At 47.9% G+C, this 14,125-nt stretch overlaps 1 protein-coding gene across 1 annotated transcript; it reads left to right on the forward strand.

Annotated features, from left to right (window-relative positions):
* Positions 1-72: 72 nt before the first annotated feature.
* Positions 73-5,881, forward strand: epor (erythropoietin receptor). The gene is made up of 8 exons (XM_018738368.2): positions 73-622; positions 1,420-1,549; positions 2,467-2,633; positions 2,766-2,917; positions 3,166-3,316; positions 3,478-3,565; positions 3,755-3,842; positions 4,271-5,881. Exons 1-8 carry the CDS (start codon positions 520-522, stop codon positions 5,009-5,011), a joined length of 1,620 nt encoding a protein of 539 aa, XP_018593884.2. The 5' UTR covers positions 73-519; the 3' UTR covers positions 5,012-5,881.
* The last annotated feature ends 8,244 nt before the right edge of the window (positions 5,882-14,125 follow it).

Below are 14,125 nucleotides of genomic sequence, written 5' to 3' on the forward strand. Positions count from 1 at the left end.
AGTCACGGAAGTCGAGCTTATGAAATTTATAGGAAAACACTTGTTTTGTATCAATTCATTTCAGCTCACTCTGCCTCTTGGATCAGAAATACAGAAATCATCTCATTTACAAAGACTGCGAAAGAAGGAGATTCACTGCCACGTATTACGGCAGGTTTATTGTACACGAACGAAGTGGAGCTCTGAAAAACGGGGACGAATGCAGAAGCCATCGCGCTCTCCCCGGGAAAGTCGCAGCGCCGCGAGGGATGCAGCTGTGTGAACCAGCGTTGGGGACGCGGTGCGACGATCGCTCGCTCGCTCGCTCGCTCGCTCCCTCCCGCACGCGCTGCTCTGCGCAGCTCTTATCTACACCCGACAGGCGCGTGGTACCGCTGTCCAGTGCGCTGTATCTCACGCGCACGATCGAGCCGAGCCGAAACTCGCAGCACAAAGATACCAGCGGACGCCTCTGCCCCGCCAGTTATGCGACGGCACGCGGAGCGTCCACGAGCCTTCAGTTCTGCAAGGTGAGGGAAGATGATCAGACTGAGACAGCTCGCGCCGTGGGCGCTTCTGCTGGTGTTCACGTGCTGCCAGAACGCTTCCCCGGGCCTCTGGGATGCAGGCTTGGAAAAGAAAGGTAAGAGAGCAAACCTTCCACCTGACAGCTCTCATCGCGGGCACTTGGCTTCTTCCCTGTGACGCCGATAGCGCTAAAGGAGGGCGTCACACAAGGGCCCCGGTGCACTTCTTTCATTATCATTATTATTATTGCTGTCCTCTTAGCAGAACTTCCACGAGCCGTGGCGGCTGCTCAGTGGTCAGTCACTCAGTGGGCTGACTTGCCGCTTTTGATCTTCAGCTGGTGGTGTACATTTCCAGTTCTGGTTGACTGGGTAGCGCTGTCACAGCGGTCTAAGGACTCAGACCCGACTTGACCCGGACTAGGAGTGGGACAGGAGACTCGCTGCCGTTGCGACTGAGCGAGTTCACCTACCGAGATCCCCAAATATATATAACATTTAAAAAAATTTTTAAAAAAAGGCGTCCCGGCCGCCAGCTGAGGAGTTACATCATCCTCCCTGGTGACTCCGGACACCCCCAGCATCAGTGACCGAAGGTGTAAACGAGCCAAAGAGCCACCGCGGCACTGTGTCCCGTGCCCAGCATTCATTGCATTGTCCCACAGTATATTGTTACATAATATCAGTGCGACTTGTACATGTTCCCCATTATTTTTGATGAGTAATTACAATGTGCCTTTCATCAGAATGTTTCTTATTATATGTACAGTTAGTGTTTGCGTGACGGCAACCTTATGGAGACCGCTGTTATACCCCAAGGTGTAAGTAATTAAGCGGTTATGCTCCATTTTTTACCTTGACGAGCGCTTGTTGAGTGAAATGAGAACCCATGCGCGCCGCCCCACCCCCACAGCGGATCTGCTGATGCGCGTGGAGCACGAGGAGCCCCGGTGCTTCGCGGAGGGGATGCGGGACCTCACGTGCTTCTGGGATGAGGCGGACGGCGGGACCCCCCACCTCTACAGGTTCACTTACACATACGAGTAAGGCGCGGCGCACGAAACAACACACGATCGTAACGTACACGAGGAGTAGCGGAGGTACTTGGGGTGGAGATTTAAATAAGGTGCTGCATCAATCGAAATGTGACTGTAAGACGCAGCTGGGTTTATGTTAAATAAGCAATATAAAGATGCATAATGCACGTGGCACGCACACACACGTGACTTAAATGACGCTTGACCCATACGGGGTCGCGGGGAGCCAGAGCCTAACCTGGGAACACAGGGCGTTAGGCTGGAGGGGGATGGGAGGGGACGGGGATGGGAGGGGACGGGGACGGGAGGGGACGGGGACACACTCGGGACAGGATGCCAGTCCGCCGCAAGGCACCCCAAGCGGGACTTGAACCCCAGACCCACTGGAGAGCAGGACCCGGTTCAACCCACTGGGCCCCCCCCAAAAAATGCTACATAAACTCAAAATAAAATCCTGAATAATTTCAGGGTGCAAAATATTTTAAAACCAAACCTTTCAACAGTTCCATACAACCACAGTAAAGTGGAGGAAATTAGTACAGGATGAGAGGAGGGAAGACCAAAAAATACACTACACTGGAGTGGTAGTGCAAAAAGAGTAGTTAAAGACAGAAACAGAATAATCTGGAAAATCCCCCAAGTAACACATGAAAACAAAAATTTTCAGTCAGTGTGTGTGGTGCACATGGGTGTATTGTTAAAGACTGTATATTATTAAGACTGACTTAATAGTTTCTTGCTTTTTAATTTGTAGATCCTTCCTCCTATTACTTTTATTTTGAAACAAGTAACCTGCAATTTACGTGTTTTCTCGTTTTGACTTTTGATCACTCTGCATGACTTTGCTTGTTCTTCACAAGTTGAGCTTAACTATGTATTGCTTTCTGTAGTTCATGAACGTGTGGTACGTTGTGCTCCTCCAGGAATGAGGAGAGCAATGAGTGTGTCGTCGAGTCCCAGCAAAGAGAGGGATCTGAAACGCGCTACTTCTGTAAGCTCCTGAAGGTGCAGCTGTTTGGGTTGCTGGACATCCGAGTCTATCGGGGAGAAACTCTGCTCTACAACCGCAACCTCTTGATCAACCTTGTCTGTGAGTTGAAGGGTGGTGTATGGGATGTAAAGAGATGGGCGTTAGAAGAGGAACCATGTTTTTGTGCATGCTACTTCCTCTCAGTGGAGGAGATCTTCTACATCGTGGTCAGTCCCTCTCTCTCTACCTCAGTCCTGCTGGATCCCCCAGCCAACCTGACAGTGACAAGGACAGGGAAACCAGGGCAGCTCAAGCTGAGCTGGCTACCCCCTCCACTGAAGTACATGGAAAACAGCATGATGTACGAGGTCAGCTGCACCACTGCAGGGAGCCGAATGGAGAAGGTAGGAGCTGGAGTCCGTTGTAGATGCTCCTGTGAATTCTTGTCTCGTAATTTGAACTCCGCAATCCCATAATGTGATCCTGGCTCTGAGAAAGGAGACCCTCCAGTAATACATTTTCTTGTCAGTTGCGTATCATCGGCCCGAGTCCAACACCAACATAGGTATGAAGGCTTCCGCTTGGAACCACGGAAACAGGGAGCTGTAACTCAGCAAACACAAGCAGGTCCCTTCTTTTTTCCCTTTTCCAGGTCGTTCAAGGCAACACGGAGTTCACTCTGCGAAGCCTACGCCCTGGTACGGAATATGCGATTCAGGTTCGAGTCAAACCTGATGGTCTTACTTATGATGGCTACTGGAGCGACTGGACACTGCCGATTTCTATGAGGACACTCCCGGATGGTAATCACTTTCTTCATTACTCACATGACCGCAGTCACTTGAAGCTGTGGTTCTCTCCCCTTCTCACATTTCAAAGCCTCTGCTTATATGTGATCAAGGCAATGTCTGCATGTACCAGTTTCATCTTCCATAACTAACCTTGTTTGACTCTCTCTGGGTAGATGCAGACCCACTCATCCTGTCCTTCAGTGTCATCATTTCCTTCATCCTTGTCCTGTTGTCTCTCACCATATTCCTGTCCTATCGCAGGTGAGCCACTCCCCATGTTGTGTGTCATCATCCTTCTTTACTGGAAAAGATTTTTAACCTAGTCATAAAATTTATACTAGATGTAGTTTTTTTTTTTTTTTTTTTTTTAGATTAAACAGTTTTGTGGTTCTGCACTTCTTAGGTTTCTTATAATTAAACCGTAATCATAAATTTCAAACTTGATGTCAGGTTTCTGATAAAGAAAATGTGGCCGCTTATACCAAGTCCAGAAAACAAGTTCCCGGGTCTCTTCACAGTCTACGGAGGAAACTTTCAAGTAAGAGCTATGCAGCCTTCTGATGCCATGAGAAATTCAAGTGACAAATCTGACAATCTCATGTTATTTTGATTAAAGCATATATGGCTAACCTTGCATTAGGGGGTGTGGTGGCGCAGTGGGTTGGACCACGGTCCTGCTCTCCGGTGGGTCTGGGGTTCGAGTCCCGCTTGGGGTGCCTTGTGACGGACTGGCGTCCCGTCCTGGGTGTGTCCCCTCCCCCTCCGGCCTTACGCCCTGTGTTGCCGGGTAGGCTCCGGTTCCCCGCGACCCCGTGTGGGACAAGCGGTTCTGAGAATGTGTGTGTGTGTGTGTGTGGCTAACCTTGCATAAATTAATCATACTGATGGAAGTAAAGACATTAATTTTTATAAAATGTTGGTTTGCTCAGTCTCAGAATCAGAGTTATTCTCATCCTGCATCCTCAGGAGTGGTTGGGCCATAGCAGCGGAGGCTTGTGGCAAAGACCTGGCTTCTTTTACTTGGAGGAACTTCCAGTCATGCTTGAGGTGCTCTCTGAAGCCACCATGAGCCCCCCTGTTCAGATTCAGCCAGGGGACTCCAGGGCGCCCGGTCTCTTGAAGGAGACAACACAAGAGAATGAGGACGAGATGCTTCCGAAGGCTGACTCAGGGATGGAGAAGAAGTGGGACCCGGATCTCCAGGAAAACTGGCTGATGGACCAGTTTCAAGTGCTCCAGCAAAGCTCCACCCCACCTTCCCAGTCTTCACTGCTTGAGTCCAAGGATGCCTATGTCACCCTCAGCCAGAACTTTGATCAACACCCCGGAGAAGGGAAACTGGAAGATATTTCAGAGGAGTCTTTACCTCTGCATGTCCTTTTTGGGACCACTGAAACCTCCACATCCCACCCAGACTTAGGGTCCCTTCCACAGAGCTCTGGGTCAAGCCAGCTCTCCTCTCAGTCCAGTTTTGAGTATCCCCACAACACCTGGCCTTCAAAAAGCCTCACTTATGCCTGCCTTACTATGGCAGATTCCGGCATCTCCACGGACTACAGCTCTATAAGTTCCAGCAGAACCGGGATGGAGTGCATCTACACCAATGACTACAAGAACCAAATGCCTAAAGAAAGGCAGCCTCTTGCTACTCCACCGACCCACACTGGTTGCTGGGTGCAAGAACAACACAATTCTTCTCCAACATAGTAAGCCTGGGAAACAACTCAGCTTTCAGACCAACTCCATGATAGCTTGGAACAGATGGAAGAGTTACGAGTCTATGAGAGCACTTAGTGCCGTGGAAAGTATGGTTCATCTTCATGTTTTCTACATATTTTCAAATGGGGAGGTTAAGGCACAGCCGTTCCTCACAACTCAGTCATTCCAAGACCTTGAATGTAAATATATGTATTCTGAGAGACATGATGCAGCAGGTGGAGCTGTACACTCTGTGGACACAGGAGACCGTCTCCCTGACTCAGCTCTACATTTCCCTAAATTTGTGGCAGCTGTTTATGAACGCAACACAAATACTGTAAAGCTGATGCAGGAAATGTCAATTTTATTTCTAAAAATGTATAATTTACCATGAAATGTGTAAATGACTATTTTGTGATTAAAAGTTGTGTTTCATAATTTTTGTATACTTAGAAGGTATATGGGGCCCATAATCTATCTTGCCAGCTGTAACACAATTTTCAAGATACGTTTTGTAGGTTGACAGGGACTTTTTCCCATTTATTTTTTTAACTGAACAGTTACGATTGTAGTGTTCCCAGAAATAACTATGTTCTACTGGCATCGTTTGTAAAACTGTTATGGGTCTTCAATGAATATTACCTTTTTCTGTCTTTCGAAATGTAAAAATATGTTTCGAGCAGAAAGGAATTCTCTTTAATATCGTTAAGGAGTTTTGCATTAGCAGTAGTAGAAATAGTATGACAACAGGACAATCTGCAAAATTAGCACATCTTTACTACATTGTGTTCTTGCTTTACATCCTTTCTGTTGCAAAAGGGGCTTTTAGTGCATCCTTTTTAAGTTTGTGTTCTATGCATTTATCAATGAAATATCAAATGGCTAAAGATCTTTTTTTTTTTTTTTACTGGACACTAAGCTTTTTTTGTCTTTTTTAAAAAAAATTTTGATTGCAAATTCACACTGTAAATACATTTAATCTGAAGTTGCATTAGTAAAATGTGTTCACATAATCCTTTAAAAATAATCTATTTTTTATTCAGATGTCAGTAAAAAGCTACTGTCAGCGCAGAAACATAATCCATCAAGAGAAATTATGTGAAGGGCTTAACTTCATACTTGTTGCTTTCTGCCCTCTGTTGACATAAAGAAATATTACAATTATTAAAAAACATTTTTTTGAACTGCAGCAACTTTTGAGTCCATGAGTTATCAAATTGTGAGAAGGCAGTTGTTATAAACAAGCTGGACACTGCATGTTCTGCCCGCAGATCTGTTTAGTTCATGTGATTAATTGCTTTGTTGAGCGGAACCTTTATTTCCGTAAGTTATACGCAATTTGTGCACATGCGCTATTTCCATGATGCGCTACTGTCGCGATAGGCATAGTGGAAGCGTCTTGAGTTCTGTGTGCTTTCCTACGCCCGTGGAAGCAATAACTGTAAGTTGTGAAGTTCTTGCAGACATTGGCTAAAATGTTTACGTGCTTTTAAGTTTGACCTTTGTAATGTAAACTCTGTTTATTCAGCCGTAACTCCACGTTACTGTCTTGTAAAACGCGTGTGTGAGTTCGCGCTGTGTCATGCTGTGAGTTCGCGCTGTGTCATGCTAAGTGTGCTATCGGCAAACGATTTAACTAGTTATTATGACGATTGTTGTAATTAGACTAAGTTTCCTTTACTGTTTCTGTTTATTATAGTTTCACTCGCATTTTCACATTTGGAGACAATAAAGGAGCAAGACGCTCATAATCCTGGCTCGTGAGAATCGAGTTTGGCTTGCTGTTAAACTGCGTTAACGTACTGGGTGTGCACAACACGCAGGGAGAACAGTACAGTGAAAAGTTATACCAGCGGTGGGTGCAAGGAAAGAATACAGGAACGCAAGCATGCAGCGTCCATCTTCACCCAACTCTTCAGTCCATGCAGCATCAAGAGCGAGCTCTAAGCGCTCATCTTCTTCCGAGTCATCTATCATGGAGGCTGCTGCCAAGGCTAGAGCCTCAGCTGAAGCAGCTCTTACCAAGGTGGCTTATGCTAAAAGACAGCTAGAAATAAAAAAGCAGAGAGCTAGGCTAGATCTAGAATTAGAAGCATTGGAGATTGAAAAGGAAGCGGAAGCTGCGCGAGTAAACGCTGAAATCTTAGAAGCAGCCGCAGCTATGGGAAATGATGACATGCAAAGTGTGAGGAGCGCTGTCTCGCCACAAGTGATTCAGCAGCGCACGGAAGAATATGTGCGGCACCGGTCACAGGTCAGTACTCAGACTCCTGCTTTATCGCATCACGATGAAATCCGGCACGCTGCGAACAATGATACTCAGCAAACAACACCTGTAGCTGCAGAGGAGAAGCCTCCGCTCAATCTCTTCAGACCCTCAGCAGATCAGCACGCATGTGCAACTGAACGCATACTTACTTCACGACCATCGGATTACCCACGCAGAGAACATGGTCAGCATCCTTCTCATGCTAACACTTCAACCATGTTAGACTTTGCCAAGTTCCTAGCACGCAGAGAATTAGTGACCACTGGTCTCTCCAAATTCGATGACACGCCAGAGAACTTCAGAGCATGGCAGTCCTCATTCCTCAACGCGACACAGGGCTTGGGGCTCACATATAGCGAAGAGTTGGACCTTCTCGTGAAATGGCTGGGTAAAGAGTCATCTGAGCATGTGAGAAGGATCCGTGCCGTTTATGTTACTGACCCCAGAGCTGCCCTCCATTTGTCCTGGGAGACTTCGGGAATGCTATGCTACACCAGAAATAGTGGAAAATGCCCTATTTAAAAGATTGGATAGTTTCCCCCGTCTGTCAGCTAAGGACAACACAAAACTGAGAGAGCTCAGCGATCTTCTCATGGAGCTGCTCGCAGCTAAAAATGATGGCTATCTTCCTGGCCTGGCCTACCTCGATACTCCTCGTGGGATAAAGCCCATAGTGGAAAAGTTGCCTCCAGCCCTGCAAGACAAATGGCTCTTCACCGGCTCACTATACAAGGAACAGCACAGAGTAACTTTTCCTCCTTTTTCATTTTTTGTTGACTTTGTCCATGACCAAGCTAAGGCTAGAAATGACCCAAGTTTCACCTTGTCTGGCAGCGGTCAGTCTTATAACAAAGGTGAGAGAACTCAGTCAAAGCACAGCGGATTCAAGACTGCTATATCTGTGCAAAAGACAGACGTGTCTGCCACAGTTGACGCAGACTCCACAAGCACTACAGAGGCTGAGAGAGGAGACAATGATCTAGCCCGATACTGCCCTGTGCACAAGAAAACTCATCCTTTGGAAAAATGTAGGTTATTCAGAATGAAAACATTGCAGGAACGAAAAAGCATCCTAAAGGAACACAAACGCTGTTTTAAGTGCTGCTCTCCAAGGCACCAGGCCAAGGATTGTCAAGCGACGTTGAAATGCGGCGAGTGTGAGAGCGAAAGACACTGCTCTGCAATGCACCCTCTCACCTCCCAACCTCCTGCTTCACTGACCACTCTAGAACCAGACGCAGAAGCACGAGGCAGTCCTCCACTTGAGGTGACATCACGATGCACCAAGGTCTGCGGAAAGGGCAGCCTCATGCGGTCCTGCTCAAAGGTGTGCCTGGTGCGTGTCTTCCCCCGGGGTCAACCGGAGCACTCCATCAAAATGTATGTCATCATTGACGATCAGAGTAACCGCTCGCTGGCCCGCTCTGAATTTTTCCACCTGTTCCGGGTTGAGAGCAACCTGTCACCATACCTGATGAAGACATGCGCAGGCACCACGGAGATGACTGGAAGAAAGGCGGTAGGCTTTCAAATTGAAGCAGTGAATGGAGGTGTGTGCATGGACCTTCCACCACTCATTGAGTGCAATGAGATAATGACCAATAGATCTGAGATTCCAACTCCAGAGGTCGCTCTCGCACACGCTCACCTAAGGCACATTGCTCCCCACATTCCCAAGCTAGATCCTGACGCGCAGATGATGATCCTGCTAGGGAGAGACATGATACGTGTGCACAAGGTGCGAGAGCAACTCAATGGACCACACAATGCACCCTTTGCTCAGCGTCTAGACTTAGGCTGGGCAATTGTAGGTGACGTGTGTATTGACAATGCTCATAAACCAACTCTGAGTATCTTCAGAACCCACATCCTACAGAACGGACGCCCGTCTCTCCTCACTCCTTGTCATAACAGCATCAGGGTAAAGGAAAAACCGTGCTACGGCGGGGAGCGCAGGTATGGTCTCTCTACATCCACGTCAAAACCTATGCAACCTGAAGACAAGCTCGGGCTTATGGTCTTTCAGCGTACAGACAATGACAACAAATGTGCCATGTCCTTCGAGGATGAGATCTTTCTAAAGATTATGGAGAAAGAAGTCCATCAGGATGAAAAGAACAATTGGGTGGCTCCCTTACCGTTCAAGTCACCTCGTCCCCCACTCCCGAACAACAGAGAGCAAGCACTGTCCCGCCTTGGGTCTTTAAGACGCACTCTGAGCAAAAACGCGGAGATGAAGCAACAGTTTTCCTCCTTCATGGAAAAGCTCTTCGAGAACAAACATGCAGAGAAGGCACCGCCCATCCATGAGAAGCAAGAATGTTGGTACCTGCCCATTTTCGGGGTGTACCATCCGCAGAAGCCAGGGCAGATACGAGTCGTGTTTGACTCAAGCGCCCAACAACACGGTGTCTCCCTCAACTCAGTGCTGCTTGCAGGCCCCGATCTGAACAATACTCTCCTGGGTGTGCTGTTACGGTTTAGGAAGGATCTCATCGCAGTCACTGCTGATATCCAACAGATGTTTTATGGATTCCTGGTAAAGCACGACCACAGAGACTACCTGAGATTCCTATGGCATAAAGACAATGACCTATCCAAAGAGATAGAAGAATATCGCATGCGAGTGCATGTCTTTGGCAATAGCCCATCCCCGGCGGTTGCTATCTACGGTCTGCGGCGAGCTGCTCAGAAAGGAGAACCAAAGTATGGAGCTGACACAAGGCACTTTGTTGAAAGACACTTCTATGTGGACGATGGGCTCATATCCCTTCCTACAGAGTCTACAGCTATAGACCTACTGAAGCGTACTTGTGCATCACTTGCAGAGTCTAACCTGAAGCTGCACAAAATCGCATCAAACAGCATCACCGTGATGAAAGCCTTCAAACCAGAAGAACTGGCCTCAGGCATCCAAGACCTGGGTCTAGATGATGAGACTCTGCCGGCCCAAAGGAGCCTAGGCCTATGCTGGGACATCAGCACAGATATGTTCACCTTTAAAGTAGCTGTCACTGACAAGCCTTACACCCGTCGTGGGGTGCTATCAGTCGTCAACAGCATCTTTGACCCCTTGGGTCTGGCAGCACCAGTGACGATCAGAGGCAGATTGCTGTTGCGGGAGCTGTCCAGTGGAGTTCAGGATTGGGATGCTCCTCTGCCAGATGAAAAGATGAGCAAATGGGAAGTGTGGAAATCGTCACTCGAGGAGCTAAGCAGCCTCCACGTGCCTCGCTGCTATATACCCAAGTCACTCTCAAGACCTATGTACACGGAACTGTGTCTTTTTTCCGATGCCTCAAACTGGGCCATAGGGGCAGTAGCTTATCTAAGAGCTGTCACTGAAGATGGCCGTTGTGAAGTTGGATTTGTCCTGGGAAAGGCAAAACTATCACCGCAGCCAGAGCCCACAATCCCACGCCTTGAGCTTTGTGGGGCCGTCCTGGCGGTTGAGATAGCGGAGCTGATCTTAGACGAACTGGACCACAAGCCGGACGCTGTACAATTCTACTGCGACAGCAGGGTGGTCCTCGGATACATCTGTAATGACTCAAAGCGATTCTTTGTCTACGTACACAATCGCGTGAATCGCATACGCCAGTCAACGTCCCCTGAGCAGTGGCATTACGTCCCTTCAGAAGAGAACCCAGCTGACTTAGCCACCAGATCTGTGGCTGCATCACAGCTCATGAACACAATGTGGTTCAAGGGACCTGACTTCCTCTATAAGCCTCCAAAGCCAGAGAAGCACGAGCACTTTGAACTGATAGACCCTGAAATGGACGTGGACGTCAGACCGCAAGTAACGGCTCTCGCTACCCACATCGAAGCTAAGCGACTTGGCTCTGAAAGATTCCAGCATTTTTCCACATGGAACTCCTTGTTGAGAGCTGTTTCCCTCTTGATACATCAGGCACGTTCCCACAAGTCAGGCTCCACCGACACATCGCAGCACATGTGTAAAGGATGGCATCAATGTAGCAGGCCTCGCACTCCTGGAGAACTCGAAGCAGCCAGGAGGCTCATACTAGAGTCTGTTCAAAGAGACACATATCTGAACGAATATGCTGCTCTTCAAGCAAACACAGAAGTCCCTAATTCAAGTCCAATCCTGACCCTTGACCCCTACATCAGTGATGGCCTCCTGAGGGTCGGAGGGCGTCTCAGACATGCTTCCCTTGAATCAGAGGTAAAAAACCCAATCATTCTCTCAAAGAATAGCCATGTTACCAAGCTGCTTGTGAAACACCACCACATGGAAGTGAAACACCAGGGGCGTCAGTTCACAGAAGGGGCCATCAGAGCGGCTGGACTGTGGATTGTTGCTGGCAAGAGGCTGGTGAGTTCTATCCTTCATCGCTGTGTAATATGCCGAAAGCTCAGGGGGAAGGTAGAAGTGCAAAAGATGGCTGACCTCCCTCCGGAGCGGCTCAACACATCTCCACCCTTCACGTACGTGGGGCTGGACATATTTGGACCATGGTCGGTGGTCACTCGACGCACTCGTGGAGGTGCAGCGCAAAGCAAAAGGTGGGCCATTCTGTTCACATGTATGAGTACCAGGGGAGTACACATCGAAGTTATAGAGTCTATGGATGCCACCAGCTGTATCAATGCATTGCGGAGATTCTTTGCAGTTAGAGGCCCCGCAAAGCAGCTTAGGTCAGACAGGGGGACTAACTTCGTCGCTGCCAGCGCGGAACTGGGCATGGGGTGTCTTGATGAGAGGCAGACCAGCATCCTGAAGTATCTCCACAGCAACGGCTGCACATGGAAGTTCAATCCCCCGCACGCCTCCCACATGGGGGGAGTGTGGGAGCGTATGATTGGGGTGACACGCAGAATATTAGACTCTATGCTTTTACAAAACAAACGCACTCACCTGACACATGAGGTTCTGTGTACCCTGATGGCAGAGACCTCAGCAATAATCAACGCAAGGCCGCTGGTCCCCATCTCATCGGATCCCTCCTCACCAGTTCTGCTATCCCCTGCCATGCTCCTAACTCAAAAGCCAGGCCTACATGCTCCACCAGGAATCTTCACTGGAAAAGATCTCCTGAAAGGCCAGTGGAGGCAAGTGCAAGCGCTTGCGAACGAATTCTGGGGCCGTTGGAGAAACGAATACCTAAGCACGCTCCATTCAAGACGCAAGTGGCACAGAACGCATCGGAACCTGCAACCTGGGGACATTGTGCTGTTACACCAAAGTCAAGCGCCTAGGAATGAGTGGCCAATGGCTCTGGTCACGTCAACCTCTCCAAGCAGCGATGGAAAGGTCCGCACAGTTGAAGTACGGACATCATCTCAGGGCACCTCGAAGACTTACCTGCGGCCCATCTCCGACGTCGTCCTCCTGCTGGAAAATGACTGGGAAGAACGGGATTGAAAAGGACAGGGAGAAAACAGCTTAAATTTAGTGGCATTAGTCATGCCAGACGGGGAGTGTTCTGCCCGCAGATCTGTTTAGTTCATGTGATTAATTGCTTTGTTGAGCGGAACCTTTATTTCCGTAAGTTATACGCAATTTGTGCACATGCGCTATTTCCATGATGCGCTACTGTCGCGATAGGCATAGTGGAAGCGTCTTGAGTTCTGTGTGCTTTCCTACGCCCGTGGAAGCAATAACTGTAAGTTGTGAAGTTCTTGCAGACATTGGCTAAAATGTTTACGTGCTTTTAAGTTTGACCTTTGTAATGTAAACTCTGTTTATTCAGCCGTAACTCCACGTTACTGTCTTGTAAAACGCGTGTGTGAGTTCGCGCTGTGTCATGCTGTGAGTTCGCGCTGTGTCATGCTAAGTGTGCTATCGGCAAACGATTTAACTAGTTATTATGACGATTGTTGTAATTAGACTAAGTTTCCTTTACTGTTTCTGTTTATTATAGTTTCACTCGCATTTTCACATTTGGAGACAATAAAGGAGCAAGACGCTCATAATCCTGGCTCGTGAGAATCGAGTTTGGCTTGCTGTTAAACTGCGTTAACGTACTGGGTGCACAACACGCAGGGAGAACAGTACACTGCATTTTTGAAGAAAAGACTAAAGTTTGAAACCTGCAGGTGGCATTCAGACTGGCTTCCTGCATTTTAGAATCCCAAACACTAAAGTCTTTCCAAAGTGCTAGACCTTTGGCAAGATGACTTTGCATTCAAATCCAGCATTACATATCTTATAGCACTACATACCAATATGTCAAAGTTAGCTCCTTCCTTTGTGGCATCTCTAACACAAAGCAGTGCTTGAAGCGCAGGAGATGAGTGGGATGGATTTGTGTCACGGAGGTCTGCCGTTTAAATTCTTGACGAAGGTCCTCTGTGGTATCTAACTTACAACAACAGAGCTGAAGGGAGCAGTCTGGATGTGATTCGCTGTATGGGCTAACAGTTAAAGTGCTACACTTAAAGTTGAATAGAAGACCTCTTCAGTTCAACCACATTCCCCTTTTTTGACATCACTGAGCAGTAGGGAGGATCCCTCTTCTGGTGCCTTTTGGGTGTATTTTGAACCCTCTAAAACAAATCCTAGAAGAGATGATTAAAATGCTCTTACCTTTGAGCTAGCAATGTGGTCCTGTGGTCCAGGCTCAAGCCTTCAAGTGTGGGAAAACTGGGAATTGACTCCTGACTCATGAGCAGAAAGCTTTCTGCAACTCTGCAAGTAGAGCTTAACGAAACAAGTGTAGAAAAAGAATTGCACAAGGAGTGGTGCCTGTATGCTGGAGTGGTAGAGCAACTATACCCCTGTGGAGGCGACCTAGGGTTTAAGTGTCAGATACTCAGCAATTTAAACAATGCAGTTAGAAATAGGTGTTGAAATAAATATGAAGGTGGTCACTAGCTAACCCCAGCCT

The sequence above is a fragment of the Scleropages formosus genome, chromosome 3, assembly GCF_900964775.1.
Source record: "Scleropages formosus chromosome 3, fSclFor1.1, whole genome shotgun sequence".
NCBI lineage: Eukaryota > Metazoa > Chordata > Actinopteri > Osteoglossiformes > Osteoglossidae > Scleropages > Scleropages formosus.